This window comes from Sparus aurata, chromosome 23 (genome assembly GCF_900880675.1).
Source record: "Sparus aurata chromosome 23, fSpaAur1.1, whole genome shotgun sequence".
In the NCBI taxonomy this organism is placed as follows: domain Eukaryota; kingdom Metazoa; phylum Chordata; class Actinopteri; order Spariformes; family Sparidae; genus Sparus; species Sparus aurata.
The window spans coordinates 14,391,227-14,415,557 of record NC_044209.1 but is presented as its reverse complement, the minus strand read 5'-3'; the positions used below and the strand labels follow the sequence as shown (position 1 = coordinate 14,415,557).

The following is a 24,331-nucleotide window of genomic DNA, read 5'->3' as shown; positions in this document are numbered from 1 at the left end:
GTAAGAATAGAAATATATATGTATATTATATATATACACATGTGTGTATATGCATTTTATTGTATTGTTATTCTATTTGATTGTTATTTATTGTATTTTATCACATTGTATATGTGACTTAATATGTCACACACATTCATTATTAGACAGACTGTGGAATATCAGCATGTGTAGTACATGTGTAATCAAACATGTATAATGGTGATGTAAAGAGAGACAGCAATGGGCATGCGCCAACTGCCTGCGTCAGTCAGTGTGTGTGCCACAGCGCTGTCAGAGGTGATACACCGCCCATCTCTGCCTCACCTTGAACAGGAAATGCGTAAATTTAACGATTTTGACCATAGAAATGTTTAAATCATACAGAAAACAAATGAATAGAGCAGTCATGAGCTTCAGTCTGAATTTCCTCCTCTTAAAGTGAAACTCTCTCCAAAAAGCAACCAAGGCTTTATTTGTGATTGAATATGAGTCAAACCTTTGTGTAAATGCATAATTACGACGAAAGAGGCACTTTTAAGATTTACAGTAGTTTCGTTTTCAGGCAAGCTAATTTCAGTGGGGTTCAGAGGCACTCTTTTGCTAGCATCAGCTGGATCTCCGGCGTTTATTACAGTTTTTATTGATTGCTTTGACCTGCTTAAACAAACTGGGATCCACTTGGTTTTCATCATCACTGTCTCAGCAGAGCACAAGACACCTCTTGCAAGTGTGTTAACCCTTTCTCATTGGATTGACACATTTTCCCCACCCTTTTGCAGGACAGTTAACACGGATGTCATTCAAGCAGTCCAAACTCCATTGTTTTAGCTATGGTAACCAAACAGAAACCATCTGTTCCTTACTATTAGAAACTACCTACATCAGTATGAAATCACTAAAGCACCTGTTTGACACTCCTAAACACAAATCTTCAATGAGCAATCAGTCTGCAGGCCTTAAAAAGTGCAGCGGCTGTGTTGTTCTTTGGCAACATGGATGGAAGAGGTCTAAGGCAGATGAGAGTGAGAAATAGGGGCAGAGGAATGTCAAGGTTGGATGGCATGCAAGAAGATTTTTCCTTTGGTTCATTGCAAGAGAGGATAATGAATGTGATGTGGATGAGGCCATGTGGCCCCATCGTCAAGACAGAAGAGACTGAGTATCAATAGTGGCTATTTCTTATACTCTACAGTAATAGATTTGTATACTATACTGTAATATTTTATATCTTTAACTTATTTTCTATGTTTTAAAACAGGTCAGTTGTTCAGGAAAATGCTTGCTGTGAAGCTGCAGAAATGTTTTGTGAACTATGAGACTACCAGCTTTCTTATTTTCTTATACTCTGAAATATTTTATTTTGTATTTTGTGTAATATTTACAGTATTTCAGTTTTCAGCCACAGTTCGAAAAAAAAGAATCAATGGAATCAAAAAATGCATCAAAGCATTCCTGATTCTGGATTCAATTCTTTGCAAGAAGGCAAATTTGACAACAAATGGCATGAAAGCTACATAGAGTAATAGGTCACAATGACAAGCAATGGTGCACCGAATCGCACTGAGTGCTGTATTTTGTATTTTGTTGCCCACTGTGTAATGGTTGATTGGAAGAGCTCATACACTTGTTTGCAAGTTGTGTTGATTGAAGGCAAAATTAGCTTTTGTTGCATATTTTAAATGTTTTGGCACGGTTAGAGCCTTTTGCAAACAAAATGAGTCATTTTGACCATGAGTGCCACTGTTTCGGCCTGTGTGTTAACTGTTTTGAAAATGTGGAGTTTGAGTTGACTTCTGCATCAAAGCAATCAATAAAAACTGTAATGATGAATGAATAAACCACAGCAAGTTTTTTTTTAATTATATCTTCCTCCCCTGAATGTGCGTCACTGTATCATAACAATTATTCCAGTTTCTTCAGAGAATAATGCATGATGTTGGAAACGTTCAAATGTTGTCTGACTATATTTCATTCGGTGTGGTTTGGCTACTAAGCACATTTGTTCTTGTTTTGGCTGGTTTGTGTGATCACAATGTGCCTCTTATGCATTCAATAATCAAATTAATACAGTAGTGTATTCTAATAGTTTTCTTCAATATACAGGAACAACAAGGAAAATCTTGATTTGATGAAACAGTACAAACCAAAAAACAATGAAGCCAGTCATCTCAGAATTCTGCTTCATGGACCCGTTGGTGCCGGCAAGTCCAGCTTCATCAACTCTGTTCAAAGTGTTTTACAAGGCAGCGTTTCCACTCTAGCTCCAACAGATGCAGCCTCTGGGAGCAGCTTCACCAAAAAAGTATGAACAACTATTGATTGTGATGATTCTGAGCAATTCATGCAGTTTGAAACCTTTTGAAACATGGTGGTGGGTAAAATAGCATCAGACACTACTGACTATATTATTGCATTTCTTATCATAATCACAGTTCGGTAATCCAATTGTAAGCTACAAGACAATTTATGCACGAATGTATTATGTCAGTTAATCAGCAGACATCTTGGTTTTGCACAGTGGAAACAAAGTTTATAATGATGCTAGTTATAACTGATATAATTGATATTAGAGACATGCTTCACACACATAACTATAGTAAACATGATATGCACAAACAAAATGAAACATATGAAATAATAAAATTCACAACAAAAGGAAATGTTCTGTAATTTATGGCTGAAGAAATGCTTGTGGGCTCTTTCAGATACAGTCCTGTGTGTCTTATCTCTCACACACTCACATCCTGTGAGTTTCCCTCTAAGGATGAAGACATCTAGTTTAGTCAGCAGGACGCAGCATGTCTAATTTACTTCACTTATTTCATTCTTGCAAATAATTGCATTCTTCAGAACTGTTCCTTTAATTAATTGTATGTTTTGTGGTTTTTAGTGCGAGGATAACAAGTGAGTGTCAAACATTTCTCAAAGCGTATAGTTAAATGTGTAGTATAAGAAATGCCTCTATTGTGTTGCTTTAATGACATCATATTTATCTTTGATTCTATTAATTGATGCAAGTAATTGATTCTTCTACTTTACAGTACAAAACGTACAAAATCCCGAATGGTCCAGATGCATTTTACTCTTTTGTTCTTAATGACATCATGGGCTTGGAGCAAAATGCTAACAGTGGAGTTCATATTGAAGACATCGAACTGGCTCTGAGGGGACGTGAGAGAAGGTTACAAGGTACAATCCTCTGAACTCTGACACTGTGTAAAGCAGCCCGTGGAGTTTTCTTGTTAACAAACAAACATTATATCTACATTCAGTCTTACTCATCAGAACGCATTACGTGTTTTTTGAGATGTTACATTCAATTTTTCATAAAAGTTTGACTCCGGCAGTTTTTTACATCCATGTTCAGTCCTGCAGAAAGCCGTCCTTGTCTTTCCTGCATTTCTGGTGCATAATCACTGAACTCTTGTAGATCAGTGAAATAGAGTGAAAACATCAGTAGGAATGTGTATTGCGTCACCCGCTTGAAGTTTTGTTTGCATTAAACCAACAAGGTCCCACTCATCCACTCATAAAAAATGTTCACTGAAAAATGCATTGCTCATAAATACTGAATGCATTTAAGGGCGACCGTAACTCAGGAGGTAGAGCAGGTCATCTAGCAATCAGAAGGTTGTTGGTTAGAATCTTGGCTTCCCCCAGCTACATTTGAAAGTGTCCTTGAGCAAGATAGAGAACCCCAGGCAGCACGGCACCATCAGTGTATGAATGTGTGTGTGTGAATGGTTAACTGTGGAAAGTATTTTAAAGCGCTTTGAGCGGTCAGTAGACTGGAAAAGCGCTAAAAAAATGCACGACCCTTTACCATTTTATTGTTTCCTATAGTTCAATCCTGGACACCGCATAACGGAGGATGATCCATTTTACAACCCATCTCCCACTCTGGATGACAGAGTTCATGTCCTGGTTTCTGTCATTCCTGCTGACTCAGTATCTTTGATAAGTGACGAAGTGTGGAAAAAGCTGAGAGAAGTCAGACTAGCAGCCCGTGATATGGGTAAGAGAAGAAATTACAACTGTTATACTCTGTGTGGAGTCATGATGACATCTTGGGTTTTATGAATCAAAATAATAAAACCTTTGAAATACTGATCAGGTTTCTGTATCGGCAGGGATTCCCCAAGTGGCTATTCTCACCAAAGTTGATAAAGCCTGTCGTAAGGTGAAACAAGACATCAACAATGTCTACAAGAGCAAGTACCTGAAGAAACAGGTACGTTTCTGGGTCGCACTTTATTTTACTGTACATTAGTAAGACGTAACAGGCCGTACTTTGTATCAAATTAGACAACTAGAAGTAATGTAATCTTAAGTAAACAAGACAGTAAACAAATAAAGTTATACTGTAATTAGACACCATATAGCCTACCCAAATTATGCAGCAATCAGAAACCGCATATAAAGTTGTGTTACTTAAAGGTCCCATATCTTATATATATATATATATATATATATATATATACACACAATACATATATATATACACATATATATATATATATATATATAATATATATATACACATACATATATATATATATATATATAATATATATATATTATGATTCATTCATTTATATTTATGATATCATCAATGACATGAATGAATTTACTGAGGAAAGGAACATTTGCCAGGAAGGTGTTGTTTATTAAAAGAAAGGGTTTTATTAGCACAGACACACAGCATGTACAAAGCACAATCTGCCCACACAAGAAACGGGAAGCTCACAAGAGGCCCAAAATCCTACAGCACCGCGAAATGTCTGTTTTTGCAGACGTCTGTGGTGCGCTGCCTGTACTTCGGAATCGCCTCTCATGTGACAGCAATGTGGCGCAGAGCTCGGTGAGCTCCCGGCTGCGAAAGGACGGAGGTCGCACAATCCATCCAGACACCCTGCCATCAGGTCCATGGCGGCGCACTTCCAAAGGTCCACCTCATCCTCAGCTAGCACACTGGCTCGCTTCCAGCAGCTGTAAAACCAATCAATAAAGACGATCAGTACTGCGCGATGCACTGCATATGGATACAACACATCTATTATTTAATAGAATAGTAGTCACATTGACCAAAAACGGATCTAATCTAATAAATCATCTTACCCTCTTTGTCCTCGATCGACTCCGAGCTGAACTCTTCACAGCGTCCGCCTGCGATGCAAGATCTGGTTGTTTGTTGTTCTGCGTACTGCCTCGTAATGTCTTACAGGCAGCTGGAAAACAATTAAAAAGACTGGTATGAATAAAGAAACGTAACTTAAGTCACAGTAAAATTAAGCGAGGGAGAAAACAGCAACAGTTACTTACACACAATGGCCTCCTTATCGGCATCGTGTAAATCTGGACTTGCAGACGTGGCTCCGAGCTAACAGGAGGTCGCGGCCTTGTTATGAGGCGAGGTTAGTCTGTGAAAACAAAATGCTTGCAGCGATAAACCTCCGTGTCCCTCTGCAGCAGCGAAGCTCCGTCCGTCGGCGACATTCTTCGTGGCGACCCGGCAAAGCTTCTCCCGTCCGCGCAGACGTTCTCTCGACAATGGCTGGGCCGCTAGCCTAGCTCCTGCTAGCTAGCTTAGCTCCTGCTAGCTAGCTTAGCCGAACTTGCTTCGTGTCCATTAAAACACAAACACTTCGACAACTCACACACTCACAGCACGTCGTCCGACAACAGTTCACAGTCTGTTAGTGATAAAACATGACACTGACATCACACACAGTCCACTGTTAGCGGGCAAGATGGTGAATCGGTAGCATCATAACTTCTGAGCGCTGTCTGCTTGTCCCAACTTTTTAATAACTTCACTGTCCAATTACCTTTACCAGACCTTTCAACCTTTACACTATCTTGTCATTAATTGTTGACGAAGAATTGAGCCATGAAACCGTCTTCAGCCCACCGAAATACGGCTGCTTCCCACCACAACTACGCAGAAAAGATGGAAACATCAACCGAGAGCCTCAAAAGAAAAGACCCATTCTCTCCAATAAAAAACCAACCGACCGCCAAAATGAGAGACTCGACTGCTGATGAAGGTACGAAGGTCATCCTAGAAGCGATAAAAAAGCTCACTGATAAAGTGGATAGTCTCGACAGCCATATGAAACAGAACTCAGTTATGCTAGCTAGCATGGCTAAAGCGGTTGAGTTTAACGCGGCGGAGATCAAAGACTGCAAAAGTCAGCTACAAACCATGAAGCGGGAGATATCGGTGATTAAAAAAGACAACGCTGAGTTAGTGGAAAGAGTCTTGGAGATGGAAAGGTACAAGCGCGGTTGGAACCTCAGAATCCGAGGGATCAAAGAAAATGATGGGGAAAATACACGAGAAATGGTTGCTAACTTGCTGATAAAAATCTCCCCTCCATGGGCTCCGAACATCAACCACATCGTGGACTCGGCTCATCGACTGGGGAGACGAGAGGAAAACAAGATCAGGCTGGTCATCGTCCAATTCACACAGAGAATACACCGGGACGCGCTGTGGAAGATGACCAAGGACTCCTCCATCTGCAAAGAACTGGGGATCAGATTCATCGAATACCTCTGAAAGGCTGACAGGGAGGCTCGAGCGGCGCTGTGACCGAAGATACAACAAGCACGGGCGGCTGGAAAACGAGCTTACTACAGAGGAGGAGCGGATACATCGATGGACACAGAATCACTTTATAAAACACTTGAGGTATACTGGTAGTTAAAACCGAATACGCATTAACAAGGTCTTAATTTTTCCCTGTGATAAAAGGTTGGATGGTTAAGTTATATTTTTTCTGATATTGAAGGGACACTGCCCACACATATCTTTGCGGGCCTTTTCTCATTTTTGACTTCTCTTCACTCAGTTGGACTTCTTATTGTTCACTAGCGGTTGCTAGTTGTGGTTTAAAATGAATGTTGATTTTTCCTGTATTTCCTTGAATGCTAGGGGCTTAAGAGATATCACTAAGAGAAAGTCTATTTTCTTATTTTGTAAGGGCGAGAAAGCAAACTTTATTTTATTACAAGAAACACACTCAAAACCGGATGATGAAAAATTCTGGATTAATCAATGGGGAGATAAAATAATTTTTGACCACGGCTCCACAAGATCAGCTGGGCTGGCCATTCTTTTCTGTAACTCTCCTGGTAAATTGGTGGCTTCTAAATCTAGTAATAATGGTCACTGGCTAATCTGTGTTTTAAATATTGATGAACAGTATAGTATTCTCGCTAATATCTATGGCTTTAACAACCCAGCTCAAAATAAATTATTACTTACAGAGCTTTCTGATAATATTAAAAATCTAAAACTCACCTACCCACATGCCAATGTAATTGTGGGAGGAGATTACAACATGGTTTATGATGAATATCTGGATAGATACCCTTCTAAATGTCAACACAGCTCTCAGAACCCTGCCTTATCCCATTTCTGTGGAAATCATAACTTAGTAGACCCCTGGCGCTTTGTAAACCCTAACACTAAACAATACTCCTGGTTCAAACCTAATAATACATTAAAATCCAGAATCGACTTCTGGTTAATTTCTGCTTCAATGATGCATTCTGTCTCAGACTGCTGTATGTCAGCAGCTCCTCTATCTGATCACTCGGTTATTAAGTTGAGTTTTAAACCCCCTGGTGGCCGCTGCAGAAACAAGGGCTACTGGAAATTCAACTCATCCTTATTAAATTGTCAAGCATATTGTGATGGTATAAAATCTCTAATTGCTGAAGTGATGGCTGACGACACTATAATATCCTATGTTTCAAAGTGGGAGTTCTTAAAATTCAAATTTCGAGAATTTTCCATTCATTTTGGGAAATCATTTCACAAAAATAACAAACTAGCAGAGCTTAATTTAATTAAAGAAATAAACATTCATTGTAATAAGGCATCACCAACTGACAATGATAAACAGAAATTACTAACTCTGCAAACAAAACTTGATGAGATTTATCTTAAAGCAGAAGGGGCCTACATAAGATCCAGAGCGAAATGGATCGAAGATGGTGAAAGAAGTACAGCTTATTTCTGTCGATTAGAAAAAAGAAGGCAAGAGAGAAATTCAATTAAAACCTTATTGATTCAAAACCAACTATGTACAGATCCAACCTTGATTACAAAGGAATTGACTTCCTTTTACAGTAAGTTGTACTCGTCTGTCTTCTCTGCAGTTGATTCAGATGCCTTTTTCAACCATATCAAGGATCTTATCCCCTGTATTGAAGATGATTTTGCAGAGTTATGTGAAGCTGATATTACAATTTTAGAGCTGGATAAAGCTGTAGACAACCTGTCTTTAAATAAATCTCCCGGCTGTGATGGCCTTACATCTAATTTCTACCGACACTTTTGGGATCTGTTAAAAAATCCTTTTATTCTCATGATAAAGGAGGCTACTGATAATTTGTCTTTTCCTCCCACTATGAAACAAGGTATAATTACTTTAATCCCCAAACCCGGTAAGGACTCTAAAATATTGGATAATCTTAGACCTATCACGTTATTGAACACTGATTATAAAATTGTAACCCTTGCTTATGCCAATAGATTAAAGAGTAAACTAGATACAATTATAAGTGACTCCCAATCTGGATTTATGAAAGATAGATCCATTCACAACAACATCCGTTTGGTGATCGATCTCCTAGATTATAAACATTTAATAGATGATGATGGCTTTATTTTATTTCTTGATTTTTATAAAGCCTTTGACTCTATCGAACACCCCTTTATTTTTCAGTGTTTAAAACTTTTAGGCTTTGGGAACAAATTTCGAGCCACCATAGAATCTCTGTATGATAAAGCAAGTAGCTCCATTTCATTACCAGGAGGTACATCACCAAGATTTGCTATCAAACGTGGGGTCAAACAAGGCTGCCCTATCTCTCCATTCCTCTTTATAATTGCCACAGAGATGCTTTCTATTTTTATTAAAAATTCAGATATTGCCCCTTTAAATGTTATGGGGCTACCTGTTGTCATTAGCCAGCTTGCTGACGACACGACCATCTTTATGAAACACCTAACTGAGACCCCCAAGATAATACAAGCAATTAATACGTTTTCCAATGCCTCTGGGCTTAAACTTAATTTGAACAAATGTGAGTTGATGCCAATTCATCAAAGTGATTTAACAGAAGCATACAACATTCCTATAAGATCAGTTGTCAAATATTTAGGAATACATATATCTAAAAACCCAACTCAAAGAGAAAATTTGAATGTGTGGAGAACAATAACTGAATGTCAAACTAAACTTAATTCCTGGTTGTTGAGAGACATCAGTTTACTGGGGCGAGTCTTTCTTACTAAGTTGGAAAGCATTTCGAGATGTATCTATCCAGTGTATTCGTTGGCCATCCCTAACAGAGCCATAAAGAAGATCAACCAAATTAATTTTGATTATATTTGGAGAAAAAAAATGCACTATATTAAGAGAACAGAAATGACCAAAGAATACAAAGAAGGGGGCCTACAAGCTATCGATTTTGATTTCATCAATGGAACACTGAAAATTAACTGGTTAAAATCTTTCCTGAATAATAAGAGCTTCTGGTATCATATCCCCAGAGAAATTTTCAAGAAGCTTGGTGGTATTGATTTTCTGTTAAAATGTGATTTCAATATTCAGAAACTTCCAGTCAAATTATCCCTGTTTCACCAGCAAGTCCTTTTATATTGGAAACTTCTGTACAATCATAATTTTACCCCGCACAACTCACCGATATGGAACAATAGATACATTACAGTTAAAAACAAATCGATATATAAAAAGGACTGGATGGATAAAGGTATTTGGTCCTTAATTCATTTGACGGACGATGATGGGCTTGTGATGACATATGAACATTTTTGTCTTAAATATGATCTAGCAGTTGATCGTAATTCCTTTGCTTCCATAATGAGAGCCATCCCTAAGCCTACTTTAAATTTAATTCATGGGATTGTTTCGAACTCAACTCATATTTCTCCTAATCTTCCACATCTCCTAGTTGGAAACTGTGATTTTGAGAGTATTAATATTCCTAATAAAACAATTAGAAAGATGCTTGATGACATCACACACCCTTTACTGTCTTTTCGAAACTCCATTAAACAAGTCTTCCCCAAAGATATCATATATTCATTACGCACTAAATACTTAAAATTTCCCATAAATCCAAAAGCAAAAGAAATCCATTTTAAAATTTTAAATGGTGTGTACCCATCTGGTGAACTATTACGACAGAGATTTGGTTTTGAAACAAACAAATGTGAATTTTGTGATGATATTGAAACCTCTGATCATTTATTTTTTCAATGTATGTTTTCTGAAGCGCTCTGGACTGATATGCACGACTGGCTACACACGAAGATCCGACTTGAACCCTTTTCTCAAAAAGACATTATCTATGGAGTTGTTATGGACAATAATGAATGGGACTTTCTGGTAAACAATATACTCATCCTCGGAAAATTTTACATACACAAGTCTAAATACATGAAAGTGAAACCTAGGTTCTATGTGTTTCATAACGAGTTTCTCTCTTTCACCAATGCCCTTAACATAATGAAAAGTAAATATGCAATGAAACTCTTAAATTTATTTGAAAAATATGCTCTGCGACAAAAGCCCTAGCTAAAGTTGTTTATTTTATTATTATTTATTTTTTTAAATTATTTTTCATATATTTAGTTCTCATGGAAAGTCTGTATTCTGCACTCTTCAATGCACCTGCTCCTTTGGAATGTTAAAATTGATGCAAGCCATGTTGTTTGTACATGATTTTGTCAAATAAAGTTTGAGGAAAAAAAAAAAAGTCCACTGTTAGCTGCTCGACGCCATTAACTCTCCGCTCCTTCTTCCTCGTCACTCACGCTCTGGTCAACCCGGAAGTGTAAAAACTCTTGCAGGTCATGAACTCTCACACGCAATAAGAATTACTTTTCAACTGTCTTTAAAACATTCAGAACCCATGAAATTATAGAAATACTTTTTTTTTTTTTACATTTTAATATCTTGGTTATCTCAAAATATTTCATGCAAATTTAAACAACTGGCGTTTTATCTTTAACTTGTTCCCAGGAGAGAGAGAGAGAGAGAGAGAGAGAGAGAGAGAGAGAGAGAGAGAGAGAGAGAGAGAAAAGAATAAATAATCTTTTTTACATAACATTGGCCATTGCTAATGACACACACAGTAATTAATCTAGCATACTTTCATTAAATAAATCCATTCAAGCTCAAATATAAGGGTTTACAATTAGGCTATACTGAGCCTGATCTAGTTATACCAGAGATTTTCTTAAAATGAAGTTAACACCTTTTAGAAAAAGGTCACCTGGGGTAAAACACCCCCTGCTACCCTGATTTGCATTTGTATAGCTCACAGCATTTTCATTTACATGTTAAAGCCTCCCCTAGAATCAGGGGGAGGGGGGTCATTGGGGGACAACTGCAAAGCAAGGCCCACGTCAATTTCTGACAATTTACGTCAGTTTTCAGTGTTGCCTGCAAATTGCCGCGTGCTGCCGCAAACCTGAAATTCCACGTCAATCTACAGTGCTGCATACTGACGAAAATCATTTTCATTTGATTTCATTTTCATGCAGTGAGGAGGACGAACTGTTGAGGACTTTATTTACACGTAGATACCACTAGCTGATTGTGTAGCTACATGGTTTCATCTGCACTCGCTTGGCTCTAACTTACCTGTGTACCTGTTACACTCTTCTTCTCTGTACATCATTCTGCAGTCTTTTCTACTCTACACAGTATGGAGACACCTACTGGTGGGGGAGCGTAGCAACACTGACAGTGCGCAGTATTAACATCCATATCAAGAGTCTGTAAACACAACAGCTGCCTTAATCACCAATTAAAAAAAAATAAACCAAATAAATGTATTTTCCTCTGAACTCTATGTGTTTTGTCCGACTATTATAAAGGCCATGCCCGATATAATATGGCAGTACGTTCGTCTAATTAAGCTATAGGCTGATGTTGGTAGCATTAAATGCATAATGTGGTAATAAGGGTAGAATAGCGTCTAAATATTTTGGATCTGATATGGCATTATGTGTGATTTCTAATTAGGCTAAGACCTTGTAAAATGGTGTCTGATAGTGTATTAGGATCTCCGATTTGGTTTGTATAATTCTGTATGCGTCTAAGTATAGTAGCCTATATTTAAAGTAATAACACTTTATTTGCGGTTTTTTACTACAGCATCATTTGGGTAGGCTATATGGTGTCTAATTACAGTATAACTTTTCTTGTTTACCGTCTAATTGGAATTACATTATTTTCTAATGTTTTTTTAATTTGATATAAAGTATGGTTTGTTGGTGATATTTTAAAGAATTGTTAGATTTTTCAACTGCTGATCAACTCAAATACTGTTACTTTAATACTCAGGTTGACTTGTTGGGTCAGTTGCTGGGACCTCAGGAGAACTGCATCTTTCTTGTGAAGAACTATGTGTCTGAAATCAACACACATGATGGCATTGATGCGTTGATATTGTGTGCACTGAGACAGATGATCAAATACGGAGAAGACTACCTCAACAACCTGTAGACCTACAAAATGCTGAAGCAAAACATGCTTTGATATGCACGAAAAATAGTTGAATTAGTATAGAGTACATCAATACTGCATGAGTTCACTGTATAAAACCTGGATGTGCAGAAAGGAGGCTTGGTTGTATGGAAGAGCACAGTGTGCATGATTCAATGAACAACATTGTGAAAAAAAATAATTATTGTAATTACACCAGCATGTACAGCTGTACAGCCATGCAGCTGTGAAATAATTCAACAGACTTCTAGACTGTGTTAATCAATATTATTATCAACTGTTGTTTCATTCTACTTTTTCACAATATGAGAGTTTGATTGCAGGTAGATGCTTCAACCTGGTTATATATGTAAATACAATACAAATCCCCACATGATGTTTATAATGAAATTGTTCACTAAAGCTTATAACTCAAGTAATGCACTGATTACACTAAAAGCATCAATGATATACACTTCTTTTATCCAATAAAATTATCTGGAGAAATAATTAATGTGCTTTTGTTCTCATTCTCTGTGTAGACTGTTTGCTTATGTACACATAACCGCCTGTTAAAGCATTATAAATGAGGGTTTCTCTACCGTATTTGTACTATATTAATGCAGTTTTTTTGGTGGCTGATTTACAGGAATAGCTGTTCTGAACCTTTCTTTTTCTGTGTTGTAAGATGTGCTTCATCTGCCAAGTGTTCAATTTGCAGCCTCTGCTGGTCTTGCTAGGTCACTGCAATCAGTACAATTTCCTAAAACAATAAATCCAAAGATAGAATAGGTAGAATAAGATTTGTTTTCTTCCTCTTTTTTATATGGTGAGCTTTATTTTAATACAAAGTTGGTCGGATTAGGTTTACACTTAATTGTTCCCTTGGAACGTGTTTTGTGCTCTCCATGCTCTTCACACATCCACCACACTGATATTATGGTCATCATCTACATATAAAGGGGAAAATAAAACTAGACTGATTCAGTGAGTGAAGGACTCAATAGTCATAACAGCAGATAACATCAACCTTATGTTGTTAGAGTAAAAGTTAGGGGATTATCAGAGTCTGGTGGATTTATCCTCTAATGGCCCATGAATGATTCTGCATTATTTCTGACACAAGACGTTGTGGAGCTGAACAGAAAGGGAAACTTATCTCTACATGTTTACCCAAATAAGCACTGCTGCTGTGGGGCAGCTTGTGTATAAAGGGCAGCTTAATCATATAATCTCTCCAGCGTTATTTACTATACCAGAGCCCCACCTCGACAATTTGACTTGTACATACAATGGATACTGAGTAATGAGGGAGGAGACAGAGAAGTTGCTTCCCATTAGTTGGATAGGACTTAAGATAATTCTTTATGGCCCAGGGGGGTGAATATGGGTGTCACAGTCAAAAGTCAGACATAACTATTGATAAATACATCAACATTCTGAACAATTCTAGTATTTAGAAAATAAATAATACAATAAAATAAAAACTGTAATTACACTTACAGTTGTCCATGTTATCAAGATGATCTAGTTATTGATACAGAGAGGCTACATTAGTTAATTCACATTGCTTTGATTAAATGATTAGGTCAATTGTATGATGCATTCTTGATTATAAGAGAATATATGCATGTTCCAAGAGCTGGTGAGTCCCTCCAGTCACCCGATCCAACTGCACCCTGATCTCTGATACTCCTGAAACAAACTGCTGCAGTGCCAGCAAAGGGACTAAGTCCAGGATTATATTCAGTGGGAACCAGCATAAGACAATTACTAAGTATGTAGATGTTCACTTTATCAGTGCAGAGGGATAAAACCCTCAAACACCTCCCCAGAGTCAGCCACAGTCTTTTAAGCTAAAAGAGCAGCTGGGCTTCTACAACAGGAAATTCAGCTACTGCAATAAAGCAGATAAATAATGCAGCAGAGGCCTCACACATCACAGTCTCCAGCTTGCACTTGCACATCTTCAAGTGGGTATGTTCAATGTGTGAGCCCACAAATAAACAGAACTCACAGAACTGCCAGAATAACATATTTTAGTGCCCCTGCACATGCCAGTACGTCTTCAAGGTGTAAAAATGGGCTGCATGATCGAGTAGAGTGCAGACTTCTTCTCAGTCACACACATGGCTGTAAACTGAATCTGAAAAAGAAAGTAAAGGCAGGAGAGAGTCTATAACAAACATTTCTCTGTTCAGTTTTCGCTTTGTCCAGGACAAGCTAGGGACTTACTGTTATGTCATCTTATCAAATAAAATGTACTATTGTGATTGTGAGCAAAGTTGCCATTGTCTTATTTGAGTAATGTTTCACTCATTTTATTTATTAAGTTGTATTCAATGTCTCTCCCTTCATGGTGTTCACTGTAAACCAATATTCACAATACTTATCCAACTTCAAAAATTGAGCACAAGTTATGTTTACATTTGTATCAGAGTGGAAGTAACTGAGCACATTTACTCGAGTACTGAATCTACATAGAAATGTATAATAGAGGATTTAATTGTATGGTGTTTATACTTTTACTTTACCCCACTGTAAAGTGAAATATTGAACTTTCTACTTAACTGCATTTACCTCACAGATAAAGTTACAAGTTACTAGTTTAAACTTTCTCAACTGTCATTGAGTAAAAATGACCTCTGGTCAACAATGGTGTGGGCTTCTAGTAAGTCACATGATTGGCTATATACAGAAACTGAGACAACAGAAACTGAAAGCAGAAAACAAGTCTATAAATACATTTCCACCCTCTCAACCTGCAGAGTCATTCTGCAGGAAGCAGGAACCACATAAGAAAAGGTAAGCCCTTCTTGTTTTGTCTCTTCACAGATATCATAGTAAAAATGCTCCTGTGATTGTGAAGCCAATGTTTCACTGGCTTTATATTTTAAGATTGATTTGATGTCTGCCTCTTTATGATTTTTATAAAAACAGACTTTATGAAAGACATGTTTAATGTCCTGCATGCATATCCCGTATGTTTACTCAAGAACTGAAGCTGTATAGAATTATTATATAATAATTTTATTCTGCTGTATGATGAAGATGAAATGGAAAACATATTTTTAGTCCACTCTATTTACCTGACAGCCCAAATTACTGTAACTAGTAGTTTCAATGTAAGATTTTACATAAAAAACATTAGGATGAATTCATGAAAATAATGTATTTTGTTTCTGATGAGCTCTGTTTATTTATGTTAATATAAGAGTCACAGGGGCCTTTATTGTTGCAGGACAAGCGGGCTGAATTCAGTAGAATTTGCTGATATTGCATATGATACACTTTACTTGTGAATTAATTATTTGTTCATCTTTGTTTTTGTACTTTTACTTAGATACAGTGTCTGAATTCTGCTTCTGCTTTCACCACTGGGTAAATTCATAATCATTTACATCTGACTGTCTCACTTTACAGCTATGGGAGGAGGTGAGTCCAGACCTTTCATTTCCATGACATAATCATTTTGACATTCTTTTTCTTCTTCTTTATTATTATTATTAGTAATGTTATTTAATTTATTTATAATTCCAATTCCTTAACAGAAAATAATGATGTTGGTAATGTAATTATGTCTCACTAGGTCCTTCAACACTATTGGATCAGCCATGGAAGGCTTTGCCAAAGTGAGTAAACATGCAGTATCTGTGATGCCATACAATGGGGTGCTGACTGTTAAGTTGCACATGCTAAAATAAACAGCAACTTTTCGCCACATTTAGCAACAAACCATTTAACATTTAGATTGAAATGTAACATTTATATTGAGTTTTTTTATTTAGATTTGACGTTGACATTATGTTACATCTGGTCAAAAGTAACATAAAAAAATCACATGTTTTTTAAACATGGTTTGTTGCTAAGTGTGGCAAAAAGTTGCTGTTTATTTTAGCATGCGCAACTTTACAGTCGGCGCCCCATACCATTGTGCTGTGTGGGTGGGGTTTGGCTCCTAAACACATTTGCTCTTGTATTGGCTGGTTAGTGTGTGATCACAATGTGCCTCTTATGCATTCAATAATCAAAGTAATACATTCTTATTCTAATAATTTTCTTCAATATACAGGAACAACAAGGACAATCTTGATTTCATGAAATGGTACAAACCTCGAAACAGTGAAGCCAGTCATCTCAGAATTCTGCTTCATGGACCCGTTGGTGCCGGCAAGTCCAGCTTCATCAACTCTGTTGACAGTGTTTTACAAAGCAGAGTTACCGGTCGAGCTTTGACAGATGCAACCTCTGGGAGCAGCTTCACCAAAGAAGTATGAACAACTATTGATTGTGATGATTCTGAGCAATTCATTAAGAATTTCATGCAGTTTAAAACCTTTTGAAACATGGTGGTGGGTAAAATAGCATCTCAGACTGACAATATTATTGCTTTTCTTATCATGGTTCGTTAATCCAATTGCGAGCTTTAGCACAATTTATGTGTGTATGTATTATGTCAGTTAATCTGCAGACCTCTTGGTTTAGCACAGTGGAAACAAAGGTTTTAATAATGTTCGTTATAACTGATATAATATATTGAGAGCTATGCCCACACACACACACACACACACACACACACACACCACATTAAACATATAAAATGAAATTCACAACACAAGGACATTATCTGCACAATGGGGGCAGGAACTGACATAGGGACCAACAACGCCACCTGGGGATTTGTTTGCACTGAGGCCTGTTATGCCTAACCTGGGCAGGTGGAGGAGCTAAGGGAGGAGTTTTGCTGGACTACCTGGGTTGCGTTCACAACACCTCACTGTGGTTCACTACAATCAGAACTATTCCTTTGATTAATTGTGTGTTTTGTGGTTTTTAGTGTGAGGATAACACCTGAGCTTTGAACATTTCTCCAAGTGTATAGTTAAATGTGTAGAATAATAAATACCTTTATTTGTGTTGCTTTAATAACTGCATATTTATCTTTGAGTTGATAAATTGATGCAAATAATTGATCCTTCTACTTTACAGTACAAAACTTACAAAATCACCAATGGTCCACACGGATTTTACTCTTTCGTTTTTAATGACATCATGGGCTTGGAGCAAAAAGCTAACAGTGGAGTTCATGTGGAAGATATCAAACTGGCTCTGAGGGGACATGTGAGAGATGGTTACAAGGTACAATCCTCTGAACTCTGACATTGTGTAAAGCAGCCCTGTGGAGTTTTCTTGATAACAAACAAACGTGATATCTACATTCAGTCTTACTCATCAAAATGCATTGTGTGTTTTTTGAGATGTAAAATTCAATTTTTCACAAGTTTGACTACGGCAGTTTTTTACATCCATGTTCAGTCCTGCAGAAAGCCGTCTTTGTCTTTCCTGCATTTCTGGTGCACAACCACTGAACCCTGTAGATCAGTGAAATAGTGTGAAAAACCTGGTAGGAATGTGTATTGGGTCACCGTATGAACTTTTGCATTATTCTGTGCATGAGAAAGACAACACAAGGTAGCACTCATAAAAAAGAATCAATAATCTTTATGCCACTACAAAAGCTTCACAGGGTGCCATCAATATATGTTTTTCACTGTTTTGCATTGTTGATAAAAGCATTGTTTGACTGTAATTTATTGTTAACTAGTTCAATCCTCGCCCCATGACGGAGGATGATCCATCTTACAACCCATCTCCCACTCTGGATGACAGAGTTCATGTCCTGGTTTCTGTCATTCCTGCTGACTCAGTATCTTTGCTAAGTGAGGAAGTCATGAAGAAGCTGAGAGAAGTCAGACTAGCAGCCAGTGATATGGGTAAGAGCAGACATCACAATTGTTAGGCTCTGTGTGGAGCAATGATGACATCTTTGGTTTTATGAATCAAAATAACGTTTGAAATACTGATCAGGTTTCTGTATTTGCAGGGATTCCCCAAGTGGCTATTCTCACCAAAGTTGATAAAGCCTGTGCTGAGGCGAAAAAAAACATCAGCAATGTCTATAAGAGCAAGTACCTGGATGAACAGGTACGTTTCTGTTGGTGATATTTTAAAGAATTGCTAGATTAATCAACTGCTGATCAACTGAAATGCTATTAATTTAAAACTCAGGTCGACATGTTCAGTCAGTTGCTGGGACTTCAACCGAACTGCATCTTTCTTGTGAAGAACTACGCGAAAGAAAACGACACACAGGATGGCATTGATGCGCTAATATTGTGTGCACTGAGACAGATGATCAACTACGGAGAAGACTACCTTAACAACCTGTAGAATGTTATTTAATTCTGCCTTTTCCCAATATGAGTGTTTTTTGCAAGTATAGATGCTTCAACATGGTTATATATGCAAATCTAATACAAATCCCCCCATGATGTTTTTAATTCCATTACTCGCTCATTTATTACTTCATATACTGAAAAGCCAGATGTTCCGTCAAAGAATGGGTGGTAAACGATTATTTTATCCAACACATCTGTTTGAAGAAAGAATGAATAAATGTTTTTTCATTCTGAAGGTATTTTCTGTGTAGACTGAGTGCTTACATGAACTAACTGTTAAAGCATTATATGACACCTGTGTTTCATTTGTCAAAGGTTCAATTTGCAGCCTCTGCTGGTGTAAAAAAAATGAAAATAAGTAGTAGCCTTACAGTAATACAGTAATAGTAGAATAAGATAGAATGAGATTATATGATGCAATACAATAAATTATTCACTTAGAACACGTTTTTCTTGTTCTTCAAAAATAAAAAATGTGCCCAAAAACATCCACCAGAGGTCAGTGTTTAATCTTATGCTGGAATCAAATTGTTTAATATTGACTGTACATTCAATTGTTTAACATTATTTGTTAAGGCAGGCATTTGGCAAGGCAGGACTCCAACTGTTGCTCTACATCATTCCTGTGATACTGATCTAGTGTTGAGCTCTGAACGCAGCCATTCGATCTTATTTTGTTTTCTTTCGTTCCAGTGATGTATTGATTATAGCTTTCAATGCAGATAAAACACAAAGACCAGACAAAACATTGGTATGATGTAATGAGTTTTGTTCATATTTGGCATACATTACGCACATCTGTAGTTACAGACTGTGGATTTGTATTTACAACAGTTGTTTTCCATGCAGAAACTGTGGGGGGTAGAAATGCCATTTTTAGTTTTAAGTTAACTTAAAGTGTGTGTCCCTGTATCAGTGTATGTATTATTATAGTTGAGTTCCAAAATTTGACACTACACTTACTTGGGTCACGGTATGCTGCATTATAATGGGTGTCACAACTGACTGCACCCTAGATCCTGCATACCTGGTTTAGACTATTGTCAGTGAGGACAAATCTTACAAATCAGTTGATGAGAAAGAAACTGAAAGTATTATTAACATTTAAAGATATGTGCCAGACATCAACAGGTACTGCTGGATGCTCTCAGGTAGAGAACATGTCTTTGCAATTCTCTAGATGAAGAACACCAACTCATGCTTTTTAACTGCTTTAAAAAAAAACAACAACATTAAGTACAGTATTCAAGCTTAATTACTTAACTTTACAGAATCCTTAGGCTGCCTGAGGTAACCCATCACCACTTCTTTCTACTGGCACAAAGCTTCAGGTGAGTATTTCCTCTTCATATTTATACTGATAAATACGGCTGTACAGTTTTTGGTAAAAAGTGAAATACTGTGTTTTCAGAATTAAGTAACAGTTAAGATTTTTTTTTTTTTTTTTTACCTCTAACACCTCTTCTGCAGTTTTCTTTAAAAAAAAAAAAGAAAATAGTCCTTATTTTCCATTATTTGAGTTGTCTTTTACATTTTCTCACTTTTTTAAGCATTTGTGTGCAACAAATAATAGCGTATCTTGAATGTTGAAATGTTCTTTCATCGTCATGTAAGAGTAAAACATGCATGTAAATGTTTTCTTGATTTTATGTATGTTTAGCTTTGTACTGTCACTTTCTATTCTTGAATACACTAAATGCTTCGTGTAGCACACAAGAACAGAAGTATTGATGTTGAGGCACACTTGATTTACTCTTACGCAGGCTGTAATAAATTGCAACAAGTTTGAACTTACAAATGAACACTGAGAAAACTGCAAGTCTCAGATATTCTGTTGATATTTGATTTATCCTTTGATTTTTTATTTATTTTATAATAAATTGATAATGTTCATTGAAAAGTGTTCCTTGATAAATGTTGTTTTCTCTTATTGTAGCTATGCTAAGTAGATTCTTTAAACAACCAGTTTGCCCAGAGTCTCCTCAGAGTGAGTCTGACAGTAAGATACTCTGAATAATTTATTACATTAAACTCAAAATAATGTAATGTAATCATGTTAAGATAATGACATATGCTTCAAATGACATATGCTTCAAATATGACACCAACATTTCTTGTTTTGCTTGTCAGCTTTGACAGAACCATGGAGGAAGATACCATGGGGGTGAGTCATGTGTTGTTAGCTTGTTATGTCATTTGTTTGTTGTCAGTCTCTGTAACATTGTGATGTCTGTGACTAAGCAGCAGCCACACATTATGTGCACAACATTTTGTTAAAATCAAATCCAACATTCTTTATCAAACAGCTGCAAAGAGAGAGACCTGCAGGTTGTGAGAGATTATAAGCCTCATAATGAGGAGCTCGAACAGCTCAGAATCATGCTTCATGGACCAACCGGTTCCGGCAAATCCAGTTTCATCAACTCCGTCGACACTGTTTTACAAGGCAGAATGACTAGTCAGGCTTTGGAAGACGCAGTCTCTCAGGACACCTTCACCAAAGAAGTAAGGATCACGTTTGACAACAGTTTAAACAAAGATCATATACTGTATGTCATGCATTGTAAAACATTTTTGTTTTTATTTGATTTTGTTTTTGTGCACCAGCAGTTTCCATTGTAGGGAGATGACTTGTGATGAAATCAGTGAGCAAAGTCATCATCCAATAGGTGGCACCATTGCCATAATATAACTGCACCCTTCTGTTTTATAGTACAGAACTTTCAAGATCAAAAGAAGTGGACCTGGGACACTGTACCCCTTTGTCTTCACTGACATAATGGGCCTTGAGAAGGAAACTAACCAAGGAGTCAGTGTGGAGGACCTCAAACTGGCCATGAGTGGACACATAAAAGACGGTTACAATGTACAACTGCTGAATACATCAAACCTTGTTCAATATATGTCAATAATACCATACAGTTACATGATCTGTTTTGAATTCACTCATAAAAATACACATAAAATATTTAAATGCCAAAGTTATTATTGAATGTAATCTAATGTTATTTTCTAGTTCAATCCTTTCTCTGCGATATCTGTGGACAATAGTTGCTACAACAAAGCCCCGACTCTGAAGGACCGAGTTCATCTTCTGGTTTGTGTCATCCCCGCCGCTTCTGTAAATCTACAGAGTGCTGAATCTGTGGCAAAGATGAGGGCGGTCAGACTTGCAGCCAGAAATATAGGTAAATGTTAGGGCTAGTTATTGGGCTTCATGAATTATATCATGATTTATACCATGGTCGCTTGACTCAGACTCTGCTCTGCATCTGCAGGGATTCCCCAACTGGCTATTCTGACCAAAATTGACGAAGCCTGTCCACAGGTCAAAGCAGATATAAAAAATGTATATATGAGCATGTACCTGAAGAAGCAGGTATGTTTCTATTGGTCATTCTAAAAGCTATTTTGTTACCCAAGTTGTTTATATTATACATATTCTAACACAAAAATGTGCCTTTAATCAGCGCTTTGTTGTCTTTTCTTATATGTCAAATTGTTCAAATTTAGATGGAGGTGTTCAGCGACTCGTTGGGCATACCAGTGAAATGCATCTTTCCTGTGAAAAACTACCACTCAGAGATCGACCCGGATGACGACACTGATACACTGATACTGAGCGCACTGAAACACATGATTAACTTAGGGGAAGACTTTGTCAACCAGCAGTAGACCTGCAGTGCATACTGCAAATTCCTCTCTGTCACTGCATGAAACGAAACAGATGGCAGACAGGAATGTGCATGGTAAATAAAATAGGTGGAAAATATTGGTTATGGGTTTGCATGTGTGGCATTTGGTAACTACTGTAAGTTATCTTATAACCTCTTGTGTATTTTCTTTGCAAAACAAACCTATAGATGCACATAAAGCAGGCATGTATCACTCTCATTATGCATTTTAGTCTTTGCTTTAATATCGTTACTTATACCTTGTTGATTCAGATGTTTTTTTAGTGTTAGAGTTGCCCAGTAATCATCAGGCTGGGGATCAGTTATTGTTCGCCAAGAGTGTGTTTATTATTTTCATGAATTTGCCCACACAAATCCAGAGCTCAGCATTTATTCTATTCTCGGTTGCTCTACGATCAAAATAGTTTCAATGCAGCTACTCATCCATCCAGTTGGGACTTTGTCTTATAGTCACTTGGTAGTTTTTTGCCTCTGTCAGAAACTCCAGTAATGCTTGTGATATAAATTCTAATGATGAACTACAAACTACAAAATAACCTTTAAGCATACAGTTACTAAAACTTAACTCAAGTGACAATTGAACGAAGTTTCGTGGAAAATGTATGAAGAAGATGGAACTGCCAAAATAGTAAACATACACACTGGACAAAAAATAAACATAAACACGCGTTAAAGGTGCACTATGTAGTTTTGGTGTGAGTACTTGTTTTAATCAGAAGCAAAAGATCTTCACTGACTGTCTAAACAAACTAAATAAAAAAATTATCTACATTTTCACAACTGAATAGACTGAATAACCAAACTAAGCTTAAAGGACATCACAGTTTATACTCTTTTACTTTGTTTATATGTGGCGGACCCTGCCACCAAACAGTGTTCTGATGACCTTATTTTCCCCTGAGAACAGCTTGTTTATTCAGTTATGGAAAAGATTAATAATGCTGAGTTTGTGTTATCACCTCATTAATATTGTAAATATCAAAATTATAAGTTTGAATTTCTTCTCCAAAACTTCACAGTGCCCCTTTAAGTAACACAATGTATTACATTAAAAGATATGGAATAAAAATATGAGATTGTCTCATCATTACTTGTGCTGTTTGATTTTATTCGGTCTGCTCTGAATGCTTTAGTAAACTCTGTGATTTGTCTGCGAGGTGGTCTTCTTGCTCTTTTTACTTTGGCTGCATCTGCTACTACAACTAGAATGATGCTCAGCAGAGCGCAAATTTGAATCTGCCCATACCTGCTAAACAACAACTTGAGATCAGCAGATTTGTTACAGTCAACCGCGAGGCCGACAAAACTATACAGATAGAATCACAACCTGAATTGTGTTATGGAAGAATAATAGATTTTTAGTAGGATCTGCAGCCTTAGTTTCTAAAACTTCTAAAAAGCAATCTGACAACCTGAGAGTTTTGATAGTGTTTAATTGCTCAACAAATTTTAATTTGTATTCATAAACTTTGCGGAGAAGGAATATGCCTGTCAAACGAAATTGGCCGCGTTTCCCAGATTCGATCGTTCTTAAGGATTTAAGAAGGCTCTTAAGAAGGGTTCAGCTAAGAAGGAGCGCTAAGATACGGGTGTTCCCCAGATGCGTTCTTAGCTGCCTTCTTAGGAGAACCTTAAGATCAAGCCAAAGAAGCTTCTTAAGAAGCTCTTAGTGGGAGCTGTCCACCGCGGTGGTGCTGAAACTGAATCAATCGATGCCAGGCAAATCGGTCACCCACCTCTTTATCAGCGCATAAGTCACACACAGCGCTCCGTGGTCCCCCCACACAGGTGAAATTAGGCTACACATGTATCGTGTGTGTGGGGGGGGTGTGTGCGGGTGTGTGTGTGGGTGTGTGTGTGTGCCAACAGGTGTATCCAAGTA

At 37.2% G+C, this 24,331-nt stretch overlaps 2 protein-coding genes and 1 pseudogene across 3 annotated transcripts; all 3 read left to right on the top strand.

The window, feature by feature from the left end:
• Positions 1 to 974: 974 nt before the first annotated feature.
• On the top strand, positions 975 to 13,025 carry LOC115575224 (interferon-induced protein 44-like; annotated as a pseudogene).
• A 2,243-nt stretch (positions 13,026 to 15,268) lies between these two features.
• Positions 15,269 to 19,242, top strand: LOC115575033 (interferon-induced protein 44-like). 2 transcript variants are annotated; one of them, XM_030406799.1, is made up of 8 exons: positions 15,269 to 15,320; positions 15,859 to 15,950; positions 16,105 to 16,147; positions 16,588 to 16,786; positions 17,505 to 17,654; positions 18,121 to 18,289; positions 18,400 to 18,500; positions 18,585 to 19,242. In XM_030406799.1, exons 2-8 carry the CDS (start codon positions 15,941 to 15,943, stop codon positions 18,744 to 18,746), a joined length of 834 nt encoding a protein of 277 aa, XP_030262659.1. In that variant the 5' UTR covers positions 15,269 to 15,320; positions 15,859 to 15,940; the 3' UTR covers positions 18,747 to 19,242. The 2 variants fall into 2 exon arrangements, with proteins under 2 accessions (XP_030262659.1, XP_030262660.1); XM_030406800.1 differs by having other exon boundaries at positions 15,288 to 15,320; positions 15,939 to 15,950.
• A 763-nt stretch (positions 19,243 to 20,005) lies between these two features.
• Positions 20,006 to 23,510, top strand: LOC115575980 (interferon-induced protein 44-like). Its single transcript, XM_030408433.1, has 8 exons — positions 20,006 to 20,085; positions 20,691 to 20,753; positions 20,885 to 20,918; positions 21,061 to 21,259; positions 21,468 to 21,620; positions 21,771 to 21,942; positions 22,033 to 22,133; positions 22,268 to 23,510. The coding sequence occupies exons 2-8, from the start codon at positions 20,693 to 20,695 to the stop codon at positions 22,427 to 22,429; spliced, it is 882 nt and encodes a 293-aa protein (XP_030264293.1). The 5' UTR covers positions 20,006 to 20,085; positions 20,691 to 20,692; the 3' UTR covers positions 22,430 to 23,510.
• The last annotated feature ends 821 nt before the right edge of the window (positions 23,511 to 24,331 follow it).

Excerpts from the sequence above, each read along its gene's own strand:
- LOC115575980 (XM_030408433.1), top strand. The coding sequence starts at position 20,693 with ATGCTAAGTAGATTCTTTAAACAACCAGTTTGCCCAGAGTCTCCTCAG. Across the intron at positions 21,260-21,467 it reads AGGACACCTTCACCAAAGAA|TACAGAACTTTCAAGATCAA; the intron begins GTAAGGATCACG and ends TCTGTTTTATAG. Across the intron at positions 22,134-22,267 it reads GCATGTACCTGAAGAAGCAG|ATGGAGGTGTTCAGCGACTC; the intron begins GTATGTTTCTAT and ends GTTCAAATTTAG.
- LOC115575033 (XM_030406799.1), top strand. Across the intron at positions 16,148-16,587 it reads CCATGGAAGGCTTTGCCAAA|GAACAACAAGGACAATCTTG; the intron begins GTGAGTAAACAT and ends TTCAATATACAG. Across the intron at positions 17,655-18,120 it reads ATGTGAGAGATGGTTACAAG|TTCAATCCTCGCCCCATGAC; the intron begins GTACAATCCTCT and ends ATTGTTAACTAG.